The sequence below is a fragment of the Dipodomys spectabilis genome, unplaced genomic scaffold, assembly GCF_019054845.1.
Source record: "Dipodomys spectabilis isolate Male_0828 unplaced genomic scaffold, ASM1905484v1 ptg000422l, whole genome shotgun sequence".
NCBI classification, from domain to species: domain Eukaryota; kingdom Metazoa; phylum Chordata; class Mammalia; order Rodentia; family Heteromyidae; genus Dipodomys; species Dipodomys spectabilis.
The window spans coordinates 4841549-4861214 of NW_024871099.1; the positions used below are offsets into that span (position 1 = coordinate 4841549).

The window sequence follows — 19666 nt, forward strand, 5'->3', positions numbered from 1 at the left end:
TATTTAAACCTACAGTTCATGTCTGTACCCTGAAGATGGCTGAAGATGTACTGAAGTGCTATCTTCCCATGGCTGCTATGGAATGAATCTCCTTTCTCTGCCCTTTACCATTCTCGTCCTCCCCATCCCCACCCCACCCCCCCCCCCTTTTTTTTTTTTTTGCCAGTCCTGGGGCTTGGACTCAAGGCCTGAGCACCGTCTCTAAATCTCTTTTTGCTTAAGGCTAGCACTTTATCACTTGAACCACAGTGCCACTTCTGGTCTTTTCTGTGTATGTGGTACTGAGGAATTGGACCCAGGGCTTCATGCATGCTAGGCGAGCATGCTACCACTAAGCCACATTCCCAGTCCTAGCTGCAATTTTTCAATACACACAAGTGGGAAGAGCCTAAAGTTTATTTTGGAAGTTTCAGCAAAGCTAGGGAGATGCCAGCCAGGGTGATGCATGTCCCCACCCTCACCCCCAGGTGGGATTCCTGGGGGAAAGGGGGGCTCCAGGATCCCTAGGGTTAGAGGAATAGGGCTCTGCCCACACAGGCCACCCTTGCCAAGACTCCCAGAAGATTGCTGCTCCAAGTTCTCAAGCCAGAGGTGTAACCATCACCACGGTCCTTTCTGTGTGTGTGTGTGTGTGTGTGTGTGTGTGTGTTCTGATACTGGGACTTGATCTCAAGCCTTGAGCTCTTGTTTGGATTTTTCAAGCCACACCTCCACTTGGGCTTTTTGGTGGTTAGCTGGGATAATAGTCTCTCTCCCAGACTTTCCTGCCCCAGGGCTGGCTTCAAAGGGATCCTCTTGAGTAGCTAGGATTAGGCATGAGCTACTGGCCTAACTTACCCCACCTCTTCTGAGACACACGCGCACGCGCGCACACACACACACGCGCGCACACACACACACAAACACACACACACGTCATGGTCAGTTGTGGGGTTTGAACTCAGGGCCTAGGCCTTGTCCTTGAGCTCTTTTGATCAAAGCTAGTGCTCTACCACCTTGAGCTACAGTATCACTTCCAGTTTCCTGGTGGTTCATTTGAGATTAGAGTTGTGGACTTTCTTGCCCAGGCTGGCTTTGAACTGTGATCCTCAGATCTCAGCCTCCTGAGTAGCTAGATGACAGGTGTGAGCCACCAGCACCTAGCTCTGATGATTCCTGTCTTAACACAATTCAAATCACAGTCTTAGGTGGACAGACAATGGGGCTGTCAGGGGCAGGGGTGGGGGGAGAGACAAGAACACACTGAGACCACCTGACTCCTTATCTTCCCTCCCCACCCTTGGACACCTGAAGTGTGTCCCGAGGTCTGTCCCTCATCCCACAGTGAACAGGGGCTTGGAGCCAATGTTTCCCCATGGCAGCCAGGGGAAAAGAATCCCTCTCACCTAAAAGGTCAGGCCTGTTGCGGGACAGAGCCCAGGTAGGAAGACTTCCCCTGTGGGCAGGACCCCCCCCCCAAGGAGGACGGGCTGAGATACAAGGGCAAGAGACTGAGAAAAAAGGGACACCATAGGCTCACACTTGTCATCCCACCTACTCAGGAGGCTGAGACCTGAGGATCGCTGTTCAAAGCCAGGCCAGACAGGAAAGTCCATGACACTCTTATCTCCAATGGAGCACCAAAAAGCCAGAAGTGGAGCTGTGGTTCAAGTGGTAGAGCGCCCACCTTGTGGGGGGGGAATCACAGGGACAAAGACCCAGGCCCTGAGTTGAAGCCCTAGGACTGGCAGAGAGGAGGGGAGGGGGAAAGGGGGGGAGCTGGATGCAGAGTATTATTTGGAGTACCCCAAGTACTGTGTCTCCATGTGTGCCTCTGAGCCGCCCTGCCTGTGGTCTCGCTCAGAGGCTCTCTCTGTCTCTGTCTTCCGGTCTCTCTCTGCATCTCTGTCCCCATCTGTCTCTCGATCTAGGCCCACCTTTTTCCCTTTTCTTTTTTTGTCTCTGTCTCTTTGTCTCAGTCTCTCTGGATCTGCAGGGATCCAGGCTCAGCCCAGTGCCAGGGCGATTGCAGGGGGGATCGGGGTGAGGAGTGGAGCCAGGGCGCCGCCTTTCCGAGGGAAGAGGGTGGGTGGTGGGGGCGGCGGCCGCGGCCGCCTGCGCCTTTAAGCGCGGGCGCGCGCTCCGGAGCCGGCGCCTTTAAGCGCGGGCGCGCGCGCCGGCGCGGCGCGTGCGCGCACGCGCGTGGCCCAGGGTTCCCGGCGAGGAGGCCGCGGGAGCACCGGCGCCCGGTCCGCCCGCCCCGGCTCCCGGCCCGCCCCGGCTTCCCCGCCCCGGCCCCGGCGGGGGAGGGGTCTCCGCGCGCGGCCCCTCCCCCTGCGCCCCCCCCCCCCCCGCCCCGCCGGCCCCACCTGCGCTGCGGTGCCCCCATCCCGCCCGCGTGTGCGTGTCTGACAGTCCGTCTGTCCATCCATCCATCCTTCCGTCCGTCCGTCCGTCCTTCCATCCGTCCATCCATCCATCCACCCGCGCCCAGGCCTCGCCCCACCCGGGCCTGGCGCCGGCCCGTGTGCCCTTCCCTCTGCCCACCGCCGCCTCGGATCCCCCCTCTCCTCCTTTCTGAGCTAGGCCCCTCCTCCGCCACGGCCAGGGAAGCCAGCCGCGTTGGGCCTTGCACCTCGACATCAGGGTCTTGCACCCCGAGATTGGATGAAGAGATCTGGACCAGCCTGAGAAGCCTGACCCGAGACCAGCCAAGCCACCCTGAGATCCTGCTGTTGGGACCCTCCCTCCCCACCAAGACCCGGACCCTGAACCCCAGTCAGTGTCTGGGGTTAGAATCTCGACATCAGCCCATAGGACTCCCTCTACCCTGCCCCCTCCCCAAGATTTGGCAACCGAATTCCATTATTGACAGCGTGGACCCCAAGATTTGGAGCTGGAACCCCAGGATTTGATGATACCTGAGTTGACCCCCTACCCAGATTTGGAGCTGAACTCTGAATTCTCAGCCTGGCTTGGCACCTTGGAATCTGGGACTTGATTTCCAAATCTATACCCTGGAAACCCACTCTTTGGCAACTGAACCCTGAGATTTAGGCCTCAGATTCCAAGATCTGAATGCAGGACTTCCAAGGGGGCCTTCACCTAAATGTGGACCAGAGAAGTCCTAGCTGCAGACCCAAATCTGCAGCTAGAGACCTCCACATTTTGATTGAGCACCCCAATATCTGAACGCAGAGTCCCAATTATCAAATCGCAGGATTGGACTTGGGACTCATACCTTCAATTTCCCTTTTTTGGTTTCTGGACATTGCAAGACTGAAGCTGGGGAGATTTGACCCTGAATAACCCAAACTAGGACCTGGCTATCTCAAACTGGACCCTTAGAGGATCCCACAGTTGGAAGCCTGGAACCCTAAGTATCAGAATCTGGAGACTCCGTGACCACAGATTTTTAAGCAAGACACTACACTCCCTCCGCAGAGGCTTTGGGGATGAGGAAGGGCGGTTCTGATGTCCCCGGCTGGCCACAGAGCCCTGACCTCTGACCCCCTCGGAGCCTGAGGACTCTGCTCCCCCCAGGGTGGCTTCCAACTCAGGTAAGGCCATTGTGAGACCTCCATGGAGGTGGGGAGGGGTTGGGGAGGAGCTTTGCGGCTGGGGGTGGAGGTGAAGGTAAGATGAGGGCCAGGTTCTCTTCGGCACTCTTGGGGTTTCCCCTAGAAAAAGACACTCCCCAAGGGGCGTGCCTCTAGCCCTTGGGATAGGTGGCCGGCTCGGGCTTTCTCTGACCTCTTCAATCTCCCACTTCATGTCCTCTCCAGGTCTCTGACACCACCACCCCTTGCTGCTTCTTGCCATCCATCCCCTCAGTCATCGCTCTCGTCCACCCCTGTCCTCTGCTGCCCTTTTCCCACCTTCCCCTCCCTGCCGCCGTCTCTGTCCACATTCTCCCTCTTAGAACATCTTCCACCTTCCGTCTCTGTTGCCCTCCTTTTACCCCTGTCCACAGCCATCTGACCGTCTCCAGCCTTTCCTCTCCTCTGGCTCATTGTTCTTCTGATCGCTTCTGCCGTTTCTCCTTCTCTCCACACCCTGTATCCTCCCCAGCTGTCCTGATCTCTCAGTGCTTCTCATATTGTCTTTTCTCTTGACCAGGTCTGGCCACCTCTTTTTTTTTTTTCCTTTTGTTTTCAATACTGGGGCTTGAACTCAGGGCCTGGTCACTGTCCTCTAGCTTTTTTGCTTAAGGCTGGCACTCTACCACTTGAGCCACACCTCTTCTGGCTTTTTTTCTTTTCTTTGTGGATCATCGGAGATAATCCCAGTCTGTGAGCAGACTAGGCTGGCTTGGAACTGCAATCAACCAGATCTCAGCCTCCTGAGTAGCTAGGATGACAGGTGTGAGCCACCAGGGCCCACCCGGACAGCCCTTCTATTTTCTGCCCATCTGTGCCCATCTTTAGCTACTTCCCTTCCCACTTACTGGCTCATTCTGTTCCCTCTGGGACTTCATGACACATCTGAGTATTAGATTATCTTCTCTGAGCCAGGCACCAGTGGCTCACGCCTGTCATCCTAGCTACTCAGGAGGCTGAGATCTGAAGATCACAGCTCAAAGCCAGCCTGAGCAATACAGTCTGTGAGACTCATATCTCCAAATAACCACTCAAAAGCCAGAAGTGGAGCTGTGGCTCAAGTGGGAGAACATTTGCCTTGAGAAGAAAAGCTCAGGGGTAGCGCCCAGGCCCTGAGTTCAAGCCCCAGGAACAGTACCAAAGCAAAATCCATATGTGACCACCTCTCCTCTCCTGACTTCAGACAGGGCCTTCTGTCCTTAGCATCTTTTCACAGGGTCTCAGGCCACCCGAACCTTCTATGGGGCCTCCCTCTCTGGCCTCAACCAGCCCTAAACACCTTCCCTCTTCCCTGTAGGCCACCCCTGCCCGCGATGGCCGTCTTTCCATTGCTTCTTTGCCTGCTCCCGCTGGCCCCTGCCTCAGCTCCACCTCAGCCAGCCACATCCAGCCCGTGTCCCCGCCGCTGCCGTTGCCAGACCCAGTCGCTGCCCTTAAGCGTGCTGTGTCCAGGGGCAGGCCTCCTGTTCGTGCCTCCCACCCTGGATCGCCGGGCAGCCGAGCTGCGCCTAGCGGACAACTTCATCGCCTCAGTCCGGCGCCGAGATTTGGCCAACATGACGGGCCTGCTCCACCTGAGCCTGTCCCGAAACACCATCCGCCATGTGGCAGCCGGTGCCTTCGCCGATCTCCGGGCCCTGCGCGCTCTGCACTTAGATGGGAACCGGCTGACCTCGCTGGGCGAGGGGCAGCTGCGTGGCCTGGTTAACTTGCGCCACCTCATCCTGAGCAACAATCAGTTGGCAGCCCTGGCGGCTGGTGCCTTGGACGACTGCGCTGAGACGCTGGAGGATCTCGATCTTTCTTACAACAACCTGGAACAGCTACCTTGGGAGGCTTTGGGCCGCCTGGGCAACGTCAATACGTTGGGCCTCGATCATAATCTGTTGGCTTCCGTGCCTGCTGGAGCCTTTTCCCGCCTCCACAAGCTGGCCCGGCTGGACATGACCTCTAATCGTTTGACCACCATCCCGCCGGATCCTCTCTTCTCACGTCTACCCTTGCTGGCCAGGCCCCGGGGTTCACCGGCCTCGGCCCTAGTGCTGGCCTTTGGTGGCAACCCTCTCCACTGCAATTGTGAGTTGGTGTGGCTGCGGCGCCTGGCCCGGGAGGACGATCTCGAAGCTTGTGCCTCGCCCCCGGCTCTGGGAGGCCGCTACTTCTGGGCAGTGGGAGAGGAAGAATTTGTATGTGAACCCCCCGTAGTGACCCACCGATCGCCCCCTCTGGCTGTACCCGCAGGCCGGCCAGCTGCCCTGCGCTGCCGGGCAGTTGGGGATCCAGAGCCCCGAGTACGATGGGTGTCACCCCAAGGCCGCTTGCTGGGCAACTCCAGCCGGGCCCGGGCCTTCCCTAATGGAACGCTGGAGCTGCTAGTCACCGAACCGGGCGATGGCGGTGTGTTCACCTGCATTGCTGCCAATGCGGCTGGTGAGGCCACAGCGGCTGTGGAGCTGACCGTGGGGCCCCCTCCACCCCCTCAGCTAGCCAATAGCACCAGCTGCGACCCCCCGCGGGACGGGGATCCTGATGCCCTCACCCCGCCGTCCGCCGCCTCTGCCTCGGCGAAGGTGGCCGACACCGTGCCGCCTACTGACCGCGGCGTCCAGGTGACTGAGCACGGGGCCACCGCGGCTCTAGTGCAGTGGCCGGATCAGAGGCCCATCCCGGGCATCCGCATGTATCAGATCCAGTACAACAGCTCGGCGGATGACATCCTTGTCTACAGGTGCGGAGGGCAGGGGTGGGGGTGGGGTAGCTCGGAGGGGAAGTCAAGTAGCAAAGGGCTGGGGGTACACCTGTGAACTCCCCAGACCCGAAGCACAGCTGAGAAAGGTCAGGGAGTGCCAACGAAATCAAACCACACAGGTTAACAAACAAAGTCAGGCAGGGCTGGGAATGTAGTTTAGTGGTAGAGTGCTTGCCTAATATTCATGAAGCCCTGGGTTCGAAAAATGGTACTGTAGCCCAAATGGTAGAGTGCTAGCCTTGAGCAAAAGCAGCTCAGAGACAGTGCCCAAGCCCTGAGTTCAAGCCTTAAGACTGGCAAAAAAAATTAAAAAATGAACAGGCAAGCCAGGTGCTGGTGGCTCATCCTAGCTACTCAGAAGGCTGAGATATGAGGAACATAGTTCAAAGCCGAGCCCAGGCAGGAAAGTCCATCAGACTCTTAACTCCAATTAACCACTATAATACTGGAAGTGGAGTTGTGGCTCAAAGTGGTAGAGCACTATCCTTGAGCAAAAGAGCTTAGGGACAGTGCCAGGCCCTGAGTTCAAGCCCCACAATCCCCTCCGCTCCAAAAAAAAAATCCAAGCCCTAAGTTCAAGCCCCAGGACCAGCACAGAAAAGAAAGAAATCGAAGTGATACTGTGGCACAAAGTGGTAGAACACTAGCCTTGAGCCCTGAGTTCAGGCTCCACAATTGACGAGAAAGAAAGAAAGAAAGAGAGAGAGAGAGGAGAGAGGGGAGAGAGAGAGAGAGAGAGAGAGGAAGGAAGGAAAGGAAGGAAGGAAGGAAGGAAGAGAGGGAGGGAGGGAGGGAGGGAAGGATAGCCAGAGGTGGACAGAATGGATTAAAAATACCTGATAGCCAAGGTAAAAAGAAATCAAGATGTGTGCTCGTGGCTCACACCTGTAATCTTAGCTACTCAGGCACCTGAGATCTAGGGATCCCAGTTCAAAGCCAGCCCAGTCAGAAAAGTGTGTGAAACTGTTTTATCTTCAATTGTTCACCAAAAAAAAAAAAAAAAACAGAAGTGGAGCTGTGGCTCAAGTAGCACAGTGCCAGCCTTGAGTGAAAAAGTTTAGCAGTAGTGCCCAGGCTCTGAATTCAAGCCCCAGGACCAGCACTAAAAATAAAATAAAATAGAAGTAGAAATAGAAATAGAAAAAAAGGGGCTGGGAAGGTAGCTCAGTGGTAGAGTGCTTGCCTTGCATGCATGAGGCCCTGGGTTCGATTCCTCAGCACCACATAAGCAGAAAAAGCCCGAAGTGGTGCTGTGTCTCAAGTTGAAGAGCTAAGAGACAGCGCCCAAGTCCAGAGTTCAGGCCCCACAAGGAAGGAAGGAAGGAAGGAAGGGAGGGAGAGAGGGAGGGATGGAGGGAGGGAGGGAGAAAAAGAGGAAAAATCCCAACAAACAGATTCTAAAACAAGTTAAATCTCCAGTGCACCAGAAGGAAATCTGGTGGGAGTAACAGGAAAAGTTAGGATAAATAGAAACCGGGGTAACAAAGATAAAAAGGGAATTACATGACTGAGCTGGAAAGAAATAAGGTAACAGAGAGAAAGAAATCCTCAGTGGTGATTCAGATGGCAGAATTTGCTGGAGAAACAAGACTACAGAGATGATAATATTAAGGCAATGAGACAAGAGGGAAATACATTGGCAGGTTAGAGGGAAATCAGACTACTGGGAAAGGGGAATTGGGTGGTTAGATTAGAGAATTCTAGCTGTACACTAAAGGAGAATCAGCCTGCTGGACAAGGGAAATTAAAAGTCTGGAAAGGAGTCAAATGGGATCCAGAGGGAAATTGGGAGAAAGATTGGAAGTGAGATTACAAACTGCTTGGTTGAGGGTTAGGAATGTGGCTTAGTGGTAGAATGCTTGCCTAGCATGCATGAAACCCTGGGTTCGATTCCTCAGTACCACATACACAGAAAAAGCTGGAACTGGCGCTGTGGTTCAAGTGATAGCCTTGAGCAAAAGAAGCTCAGGGACAGCACCCAGGCCTTGAGTACACAAGTCCCAGGACTACCACAAGAAAGAAGAGAGAGGGGCTGGGAAGATGGCTCAGTGGTAGAGCGCTTGCCTTGCATGCATGAGGCCCTGGGTTTGATTCCTCAGCACCACATTAGCAAAAAGAAAAAAAGCCGGAAGTGGTGCTGTGGCTCAAGTGATAGAGCGCTAGCCCTGAGCTGAAGAGCTGAGGGACAGTGCCCAGGCCCAGAGTTCAGGCCCACGACCAGACCAAAAAAAAAAAAAGAGAGAGACAGAGAGAGGGAGAGGAGGAGGGAGAGGGAGAGAGAGAGAGAGAAGGAAAAAAACTGCTTGGAAGGGATGTGGGTAGAATAGGAGGAACAGAGACAAGGGTTAAGGAGGAGTCAGACAGGCCTACAGCAAAATTGGACAGAAAGAGTTGGACCATGGTGGTACACCATGCAATCCCAGCTTCTCAGGAGGTGGAAGTAGGAGGATCACTGTTCTGAGCCAGCTTGGGCAAGAGCACAAAATACTGTTTCCAAAACAAGCTAGAAAAGCTGGGTGCTGCAGAACCAGGTGCTGGTGGCTCATGCTTGTAATCCTAGCTACTCAGGAGGCTGAGATCTGAGGATTGCAGTTCAAAGCCAGCTTGGGCAGTAAAGTCTGTGAGACTCTTATCTCCAATAAACCACTCAGAAAACCAGAAGTGGCGCTGTGGCTCAAGTGGTAAAGTGCTTACCTTGAGCAAAAAAAGCTCAGGGGACACTACCCAAGCCAAGTTCAAGCCCCAGGACTGGCAAAAATACAAAAAAAAAAAAAAAAAAATAGGTGCTGGTGGCTCACAACTGCTAGCTTTTAGTGAAAGAGCTCAGGGACTCATTACCAAAAACATATAAAATTTAAAATTGAGGCTGGGCACTGGGGGCTCACACCTCTAATGCTAGCTACTCAGTAAGCTGAGATCTGGAGACTGTGGTTTGAAACCAGCCTAAGTAAGAAAGTCTGAGAGAATCCAATGAATCACCAAAAAAAACAGAAGTAGAGATGTGGTAGAGGTGGTGCTCAAGTAGTGGAGCACCAGACTTAAACAAAAAAGCTAAGGACAGTACTCAGACCCTGAATTCAAGCCCCAGTATCAGCACACACACTAAAATGGCGGGGGGGGGGGGGGGGGGGGGAGGGGTGGAATGGAGATAGGCAGTTGGGGACAAATAAATAAAACATGAGTAGAAGGACACAGGAAGTGCTACAGAGAAAGGAAGCATCTGAGCCGGGCTCTGGTAATCCTAGCTATTCAGGAGGCTGAAATCTGAGGATCAAGGTTCAAAGCCAGCCCAGGCAGGAAAGTCTACGAAATTCTTTTTTTTTTTTTGGGTCCGGTCGTGGGGTCTGAACTCTGGGCCTGGGCGTTGTTCCTCAGCTCTTCAGCTCAAGGCTAGCGCTCTACCACTTGAGCCATAGCGCCACTTCCGGCTTTTTTCATTTTGCTTATGTGGTGTTGAAGAATCGAACCCAGGGCCTCAGGCATGCAAAGCAAGCACTCTACCACTGAGCCACCTTCCCAGCCCCAAGTTTATGAAATTCTTATCTCCAATAAGCCACTCAGAAAATTGGCTCAAAAAACCGACTCAGAAAACCGGTGCTGTGGCTCAAGTGGTAGAGCACTATCCTTGAGCTGAAGTGCTGAGGGACAGCACCCAGGCCCAGTGTTCAAATCCCACAACCAACAAAATGGAAAAAAAGGAAGGAAGCATCTGGCCCACTGGAGTCTTTGGTAGCAAGCTGGGGCCGAAGAGAAGTTAGAGCTAGAGTGGAGTTAGCTCACAGACCTGAGGGGCATCTGTCAGGTGGCTGGAGGGGTGTCCAAACAAAGGAAATTGGGGAGCTGGCTGGTGGGCACTCAGTGGGCTGGCAGGAATCTGGGCCTGTGGGGTGTTGGGTAGGGGAGCAGAAGGTGGGTGCTGGACACCTTGGAGATCTGACCCCTCCCCCCTTGCTTGTCTTCTAGGATGATCCCAGCGGACAGCCGCTCCTTTTTGCTGACTGACTTGGCGTCAGGCCGGACCTATGATTTGTGTGTATTAGCAGTGTATGAGGACGGAGCCACTGGGCTGACGGCCACGCGGCCCGTGGGCTGTGCCCGCTTCTCCACCGAGCCTGCTCTACGGCCCTGCGGGGCCCCACACGCGCCTTTCTTGGGGGGCACCATGATCATCGCCTTGGGGGGCGTCATCGTGGCCTCTGTCCTGGTCTTCATCTTCGTGCTGCTCATGCGCTACAAGGTGCACGGGGGCCAGCCCCCCGGCAAGGCCAAGACCACCGCACCGGTCAGCAGTGTTTGCTCACAGACCAATGGCGCCCTAGGCCCCACGCCAGCGGTGCCCACTTCTGAGCCCACTGCACCCAGGGCCCACACGGTGGTCCAGCTGGATTGCGAGCCCTGGGGGTCCAGCCAGGAACCTGCGGGACCCTAGCTGGGCAGCCATCTCTGCTGGCTGGCTTTGGCCCCCACACGGACAGCAGGACTCGGATCCCACGAGGGACCTAGCCTCAGACTCACCAAAATTGCTCACGGTTTTTAAAAACTCGGATGGGGAGGGCTTCCGGGGCACCAGGGCACAACAAGAAAGTCCTATTTTTCTAAGCTTGGGCCTAGGCCTTGTCTCTTTTGTCTGTCGGGTTTGGGGAGTGGTACAGGGGTCTGGGGTCTGGGACTGGTTTCTCTGAGAAGAGACCACCCCTCAGTCTCTGGGGTGAAAGATGAAGATGGTCATCAGACTTTCCTAGTGTGGCCACCTGGGCATGCGCTGTGCTGGGCACCTCTGCAGTGACCCTGTGAGTGACAGTCAGGTCTTCAGATAGTGATACCCAGAGAGGACAGAGACACAGTCATGGAGGAAACCTCGGGGACTGTAGGGCAGGCCCAGTCAGGGAAGACTCCCTGGAAGAAGAAGAGGAGCCACCTGGTTTAAGATAATTAGGCAAAGAGCAGAGAGCTGTTCCAGGTCCTGGAGAGGGGGTTGTTATGGTACAGATGAAGTGAGGGGAAAAGGGGAAGCATCCTGTACCTCCAAGCTAAGGAGTTCAGACTCTGGCTATGGTGAATTCTCTGCAGGGAAAGGTGAGGGTCAGGTTTGGGCTGTTAGGAAGATCTCCTCTATGGCTGTTTGAGAAAGTTGGATGAGAGAAGGAGACTGAAGTTGAAAAGCCCTAGGAGAGGCCAGGGCTGCAGGAGTGGGGAAGATGCCCTTGGATCTGTGCAAGGCTGAGGGGAAGAAAGAAGGGAGCAGGTGACATATTCAGGAAGCTGGCTAGACCAGCTATGGAGTTGCAGGGCCAATGAGTGAACCTCACCGGGGGTCCCAAGTCCCAACCACTGGGACTTGGAAGCAAAAGCTCCTAGAATCCAGGTTCTGGTGGCTCACACCTGTCATCCTAGCTATCCAGGAGGCTGAGATCGGAGGATCACAGTTCAAAGCCAGATGGGGTAAGAAAGTCCGTGAGCCTCATCTCCAACAAATCACTAGAAAACCAGAAATGGAGCTATGGCCCAAAGTGGTAGAGTGCTAGCCTTGAGCAAAAGAGCTCAGGGACAGCTACCAAAAAAAAAAAAGACAAACAGCAGCACAAAAGGGGAAGGAGGAGGAAAGACACCAAGCAATTTAGACCCAGTAATTATGGTGCTACATAGTCTGAACAGTGTAATTTCCCCAGCAAGAATAGTAGTATAGTAGTCCACGGGGACAGAGTCACAGTCAGATAATTTGTGAGTAATAAAGTGTGGACAGGCAGCCAACTGTGGTGGCTCACACCTGTAATCCCAGTTACTCAGGAGGCACAGATGGGAGGATCATTGTTTGAGCCCAACCCCTACCCGCCCCCCCCCCAAAAAAAAGTGAAACTCTTTCTTCCCCAAAATTAAATCCTGAGCTGGGTGTGACAGCCATCAGCTGTAACCCCTGCTACTTGGGAGGCAAAGACAGGAGGATCATGGCCCAAGGCAGGCCTGGGAAAAAAGCACAAGACCCTATCTGAAAAATAAACCAGAGCCAAAAGGGTTGGAGATGTGGCTGAAGTGACAGAGCGCCTTGCCTAGTATAGGCAAGGCCCTAAATTCAAACCTCAATACTAGACAGGGACCATGGGCCCTGTGGCTCAAGCCTGGTTCAGACCCTTGTCTTGGAAATGTTAGAGTTCCAGGAAAATGATCGGGAATCTTACAACTTTGAGCTTCTATGGTGTCAGATCCAACTGGCATTGAGGGAAAGGGAGGGGTACCTGGGGGTTGTCAGCACCCGGGGTTGATGCTGGGGTGAGGAGCAGAATGAAGAGTGCCCAAGACCAGACTGGCTATTCTTCACTATTCACACACATACCCCTTGTCCTGGTGGGATGTCAGGTCCTAGATTCTGCCAGGTTTTATGGTGACTCGTGGCCTTGGAAATGTACAGTCAGAGACTCAGAGGTATGGTCTGGCTCTCCAGCCCCCAGCAGCTTATATGGTTGGTACCTATGGGTGGCTGAGCTCACGTGAGGTGGTCAGGGACTTGGGAAATGAGATCTAAGAAGTGGGAGCTATCGAGGGAGCTACAACCTACCAATTGCTACTCATGCCTGTCATCCTAGCTGCTCAAGAGACTGAGATCTGAGGATCATGGTTCAAAGCCAGGCCAGGCAGGAAAGTCTCTGAGACTCTCCAATTATCCACCAGAAAACTGGTAGTGGAGCTGCTAACTTTGACCACAAAAGCTCAGGGATGGTGCCTAGGCCCTGAGTTCAAGAAACACACACACACACACACACACACGAGTGAGCAGGCTCAAAAACAACCTTAAATGCTTGGGGACAAACATCTTTAAGTACAGGACCTTGATGAGGGTTTTCCCAATACAAAGGGATGAATTTAAGAGTTTTCTTCATTTTGTTGTTGGTGGTGGTGGTCCTGGGGTTCAAACTCTGGGCCTGGGTGCTCTCCCTGAGCTCCTTTTAGCTCAAGGCTGGTGCTCTACCACTTGAGCCACAGCACCACTTCCAGCTTTTTTCTGTGCTTGATCAAAGATAAGAGTCTCATGGACTTTCCTGCCCAGGCTGGCTTTGAACTGCGATCCTCAGATCTCAGCCTCCTGAATAGCTAGGATAACATGTGTGAGCTACCAGCGCATGGCAAGAGTTTTATTTGCATCTTGAGAATTTTCTCTGTGGAGGTGGGGGTGGGGAAGAGAAGAGGCCAGAAAGGCAGCTTACCAGATGTCAGGGGTAAGTACTTGAAAAATCTTTTCCTGTGAGAACTTGCGAACATAGGCTGCTGGAGGTGAATGCCAATGTGGCAAGAATTCAGGGTATAAAATGTGAGACTTCAAAGGATTTTCTTGTGGATTTCTTCTGGCTTCTACTCAGGAGAACCCCTGGGGTACACTTCACACTCCCCAGCCCTCTGGATACAACAACAAATTCTGTGTGAGAAGTTCCTTTCCAGCTTCTGGCCCCAAGGTTAAGATCGGATCCCCTCTTCCTTCTCTACTTGCTTCCTACTTGCTCTTGATACCTCAGTTTCCCTCTTCTGCTCCTGTCTCCCAACTGGGATTCCCTAAGGATCCCCTCCTCTCAGATCCCAGTTCAGAGGACCCCCTCCAGGCTGCTGCAAAGGCCCCTCAAACCCTTTGCTCTCTTTTCTGGCCCCTCCTCATCCAGTGGTGGCCTCTGACAGTCATGTGGGTTATTGTGCGAGCCCATCTCTAGGTTCCTGACTCAGTTTCTCCTCTAGTCCCAAATCTTCCTAAAGTCAGACCTGGCCCTCCTCTGCACAGGAATTCCCAAGGATTCCCCAGGGCTTCAGGAACTGACTCTGAGTTCATCAGCTTAGCATTTCCAAGCCCTTGTTTTCCCCCTGGACCATCTCCACCTCCATCTGGAAGGAACTCCTAACTACTCCCAGAAGGCCAAGGGATCATCTTGTCTTCCTTCCCAAGCTCTCATTTATCCAGCCAAGGACATAAGGGCAAGCCACAAATGAGGCTGTGGAATGAAAACTGAGTTTCTTTCTATCTTTTCTTTCTTTTCCTTCCTTCCTTCCTTCCTTTCTTTTTATTTTCTTCTGTGGGGCTTGAACTCAGGGCCTCATGCTTTTGCTTGGCTTTTTCACTCAAGGCTGGGTGTTCTACCACTTGAGCCACACCTCCACTTTCAGCTTTTGGCTGGTTAATTGGAACTAAGAATCTCACAGTTTCTTTTTCCTGTCTAGGCTGGCTTTGACCCATGATCCTCAGATCTCAACCTCCTGAGTAGCTGGGATTATAGGCATGCGCCCCAGGTCTCCAGCAGAAAGCTAGGTTTCTTCTTGAGTTCTCCCCCAACCTGCTGTCCCCACTGGAAGCAAGGGCTCTAGGGGAGAAGGAGTGCAAACTACCAGAACCTGAAGAAGGCAGTTAGAAACTAATTCAGGGTCCCTCATCTCTTTCTTTCTGGAGATGCGGCCTTGCCCTCCCATCCTGGATCCTCCATTGCAAAGGAACTGTGTCCGATTAGCCTTCCCTTGTGTGGGGGCAAACCCAGGGGGCAAATGGCCCAATGGAAGCCACCAGTTCCCATAGCTCTGTGAACGAATAACTTCTTTTCCAGATGAGGCAACTGAGGCCCAGCAACACCCTAGGACCAGTTCCTGGGTTTCTACAGCTAGCACATAACAGGATGAGGATTAAAACCTGACTTGAGCCAGGCATTGATGGCTCATGTCTGTTATCCTAGCTACTCAAGATGCTGAGATCTGAAGATCATGGTCCAAGGCCAGGCCAGGCAGGAAGACTGTGAGACTCTTATCTCCAATGAACCGCCAAAAATCTGAGCACTCGCGCAAGGCATCTGAGAAGCATTTCCTGGCATCCTCACTAGCACTGCTGCTGTCGGGGAGGGCCACACACACACACACACACACACACACACACACACACACCCGGCAGTGGTGACACAGACACCCGGAAGGCAAGCTTGTCAGCACCTCTGTTTTCCAAGAAAGCTGTGAAGAATCCGCGGCCCTAGAAAACCCACAAACGCAGCTGTTAAGTCTGGGGGAAGCAAGCCTAGAGGAAGTCAGAGCTGGTGGATTGAGCGTGCATGTGTGTGCGTGTGTGCGTGTGTGTGTGTGATGCATGCACGTGCAAGGCCTGGATGAACTTAGGGCCTGGATGAAAGTTCCTTAGCATTTTCATCAAGGCTGTTGCTCTATCACTTAAGCCACATCCCCACTTCCAGCTTTTTGCTGGTTCGTTGGAGATAAGAGTCTCACAGATTTCCTGCCTGGGCTGGCTTCAAACCATGATCCTCAGATCTCAGCCTCCTGAGCAGCTAGGATGACAGGCATGAGCTACCGGCACCTGGATGAACCACTTTTCCCCCCATAGTGGTGTAGCAGGGTGTGAGTGTCTATTTGTACCGACTCAAGAAGACTTACAAACAGTCCAGGCTTTTTGAGTTCAGTGGTAAGTGCTTTTATATATAATGTAAGCACATTATATAATATATTCCTCAGTCACCCTGGAGGCAGATCTTTTTATTATCCCCATTTTATAGAGAAGGCGATTGAAGGTTAAAGGCGTTAAATCATCGCCCAGAGCTGCACTTGGAGCAGGTGGTTTTCTGGTACCCAAAGCTCGCTAGGGCTGCTGGGAAATCAGTGCATTGCCTGGGGCTTGGCAGAGCTTTGCGCAGGCTCGCGGGGTTGGATGCTGTCCATGGTTCTGAATGCACCGTGCTCTGGGACTCGGGATTTTCCTTTGGAATTATGGAGCTTCCATTTCACCTCAAGTCCTGTCAAACAGCAGGAAGCCAAGGAGAGGAGAGAAAATTGAAGAAAGGCTCAGAGAGAAGCTGGCTTGCCTCAGAAGCAAAGAAGTGAACTTCAACTTATTTATTCATTTATTAGAATTGGGCTCTGGAACCAGGATACTCTATTCTGCTCTGAGCTATGTGGCCTTGCACAAGTCATGTCATCTCTCTAGCCCTCTGTATCCTTCTATGTCTTCTGTGGAGCTGAGATCACAGACATAGACCACTATACCTTGCTTCTTGGTTGTGATGGGGTCTCACTAACTTTTATATAATGTTTATTGAGATTTAGTGATTACATATATTACACAAATTTCACAGTATTGTGGGATAGTGATACTTCAAGTCACAAACACATTTTAACCTTCACAAGGCAAATGATCATTATCATAGTCTATAAAGTTTGTGAATTCTATGAGCTTTGACAAAACAACTATTTCACTAACTTTTTGCCTGAGCTGGCCTCAAACTGTGATTCATTTGACTTCCATCCCTTGTCACTGGTGTGGCAAGTGTGAGTCCATGTGCATAGCTTATATTCCTTCCTGATATTTAAAAATATTCAAAACTTGCTGGGTGCCAGTGGCTCATGCCTGTAATCCTAGCTACTCAGGAGGCTGAGATCTGAGGATCGAGGTTCAAAGCCAGCCTGAGCTGGAAAGCCCAGGAGACTCTTATCTCCAATAAACCATCAGGAAACCAGAAGTGGTGCTGTGGCTCAAGTGGTAGAGCACTTGCCCTGAGCTGAAGAGCTGAGGGACAGCGCCCAGTCCCAGAGTTCAAGCCCCAGGGATGACAAAAATAAAAAATAAATAAAAAAATAAATTCAAAACTCGGGCTGGAAACGTGTCTTAGTGATAGAGTGCTTGCCTAGAATGCATGAAGCTCTGGGTTTGATTCCTCAGTACCACATACACAGAGAAAACCAGAAGTAGTGCTGTGGCTCAAGGGTTAGAGTGCTAAAAGAAGCAAAAGAAGCTCAGGGATCAGGGACAGTGCCCTGACCCTAAGTTCAAGCCCCAGGATTGGCCATATATATATGCCAAGCTCCACCAAACAAACAAGAATATCCATTAAAGGTTCAATTTGGAAGGTGCTAACCTCATTTTTTTTCTTTTCTTTTTTTTCTGTCAGTTGTGGGACTTGAGTTCTGGGGCACTGTCCCTCAGCTCTTCAGCTCAAGGCTAGCACTTACCACTTGAGCCACAACACTACTTCTGGTTTTCTGACTGGTTTATTGGAGATAAGAGTCTCATGGCCTTTCCTGGCCAGGCTGGCTTTGAACCTCGATCCTCAAATCTCAGCCTCCTGAGTAGCTAGGATTACAGGTGTGAGCCACCAGTGCCTGGCTTAACCTCATATCCTTACAGTCATGAAAAAAATCAGTGTCCTTCCCTGGGTAGAAGGAAGGGATATAGCCAGACATTAGTAACTCATGCTTATAATCCTAGTTACTCAGGAGGCTATTTAAGAGTCACAATTCAAAGCCAATCTAGGCAGGACAATCTGTGAGACTCTTTAATGCATTACTAAAAACCTAAAGTGGGAATGTGGCTTAGTGGTAGTGTGCTTGCCTAGCATGCATGAAGTCCTGGGTTCGATCCCTCAGTACCACATACACAGAAAAAGCCAGAAGTGGCACTGTGGCTCAAGTAGTAGAGTGCTAGCCTTGAGCAAAAGAAGCTCAGGGACAGTGTCTAGGCCCATAGTTCAAGCCCCAGGATTGGCAAAACACACACACACACATACACACACACAAACCCAAAGTGGAGCTGTGATTCAAGTGATAGAGAGCAAGCTTTGAGTGAAAAAGTTAAAGGACAGCAGCCAGACCCTGGGTTTAAGCCCCAGTAATGGTACATGTGTGTGCACTCATGCACACACACACACACACAAATTGGGCACCAATGGCTCACACCTGAAATCCCAGCTACTCAGGAGGCTGAGATCTGATAATGGCAGTTTGAAGCCAGCCTGGGCAGTAAGTCCATGATACTATTATCTCCAATAAACTACTCAGAAAAGCCTGGAAGTGATGCTGTGGCTCAAAGTGGTAGACCACTAGCCTTGAGCAAAAGAAGCTCAGGAACAGCACCCAGGACCAGAGTTCAAGACCCAGGACAAGCAAAAAAAAAAAAAAAGGAAAGGAAGTGATAGTTCTCAAATTCCCTCACAAAAGAATACAGGTGAGTTAACCCATAAATTGTGTTTGGAGTGACTTGCAGGAGGACTGTGTGTGCATGCATGTGTGTGTGTGCATATGTGTGCATGCATCTGCTCTGGGGTTAAACCCAGGGCCTCATGCATGCATGCTAAGTATGCTCTCAGCCTCTGAGCTGTATGCACCCCAGCACCAGGGATTTTTAAGCAATTGAATCTGGCTCTGTTTACACAGAGCCTGTGTGCTCCAGCCCACTGCAGTCTTGTTCTATCTCTAGGTGAAGCTGCTCATTTTTGTACTGTTCCCTCAGCCCTACCCTTTTCTGCCTGCATATGATCAGGCCTGCTTCACTGTAGAATGGGAATCCTACCAGCTTGAATTGTTGAATTTGCAGAGAACTTGGAGGTAGAGGTGGGAAAACCCGATGCCAGGGTCCAATTCTAGTGTGTGTATATGCGTGTGCATATGCGTGCGCGTGTGTGTGTGTGTGTGTGTGTGAGAGAGAGAGAGAGAGAGAGAGAGAGAGAGAGAGAGAGAGAGAGAGAGAGAAAAGGGCTTGAACGCAAGTTCTGGGTGCTGTCCCTGAGATTTTCCTCTCAGTGCTAGCACTCTACCACTTGAGCTGGAGCTCCACTTCTGGCTTTTTGCTGGTCCATTGGAGATAAGAGTCTCACAGACTGCCCAGGCTAGCTTTGAACCACAGTCCTCAGATCTCAGCCTCCTTCCTGAGTAGCTAGGATTACAGGTGTGATACACCAGTGGCTGTTTCTTATTGCTAAAGTTCACCCTTGTCACTAAACTCAGGAACAAGTCTCCATCTTCAGTATATGTGTCCGTCCTGCAGTAAGAGCTCCAATAAAATAAAACGAGAAGAGAAATCTGAGCAATCTGTTTTCTCAGTCTGGCTCTTTCCTCTCTTCCTTCTTTCTGTTAACTGTTCTCAAGCGGAGTCTCCCTCCTTCTTGTGGTATGGGCAAGGTTCAGCAACTTCAAACTGTCTATCTTGCCAGCCCACACTCCTCCCAGCTCCAAACCCTGACACCCTTTCCCCATTGGTTGATTCCCCTAAGCTTTGCTGGCAAATCATGCTGGCCCAGAGGAAGACAGAATAATCTGATTGGCCAGCACTGAGGCTTGTACTTACTTCTGCCTGGAACCTGGTTTTGGAATCAGCCCCCTCTACATATTGGAGAGCTGAGCATGGTGATCTATGCCTGTAATCGCAGCACTCTCAGGAGGATGGAGAGTTCAAGGGCTGCATAGCCAAACCTTGTCTCTTAATTTATTCATTAAGAGGATGGAGACTGGAGCTGGAGTTCAATAGCAGAGCACACAAAGCACAATGTCTTGGGATTGCAGCAGGAGGAAAAAGAAGGAAGGAAGGAAGAAAAAAAGAAGAGGC

General features: G+C 52.1%; 1 protein-coding gene across 1 annotated transcript; it reads left to right on the top strand.

Moving 5' to 3' along the window:
- Positions 1–2438: 2438 nt before the first annotated feature.
- Positions 2439–10926, top strand: Lrfn3 (leucine rich repeat and fibronectin type III domain containing 3). The gene is made up of 3 exons (XM_042668010.1): positions 2439–3539; positions 4876–6306; positions 10291–10926. The coding sequence occupies exons 2-3, from the start codon at positions 4892–4894 to the stop codon at positions 10754–10756; spliced, it is 1881 nt and encodes a 626-aa protein (XP_042523944.1). The 5' UTR covers positions 2439–3539; positions 4876–4891; the 3' UTR covers positions 10757–10926.
- The last annotated feature ends 8740 nt before the right edge of the window (positions 10927–19666 follow it).

Excerpts from the sequence above, each read along its gene's own strand:
- Lrfn3 (XM_042668010.1), top strand. The coding sequence starts at position 4,892 with ATGGCCGTCTTTCCATTGCTTCTTTGCCTGCTCCCGCTGGCCCCTGCC. Across the intron at positions 6,307-10,290 it reads GATGACATCCTTGTCTACAG|GATGATCCCAGCGGACAGCC; the intron begins GTGCGGAGGGCA and ends CTTGTCTTCTAG.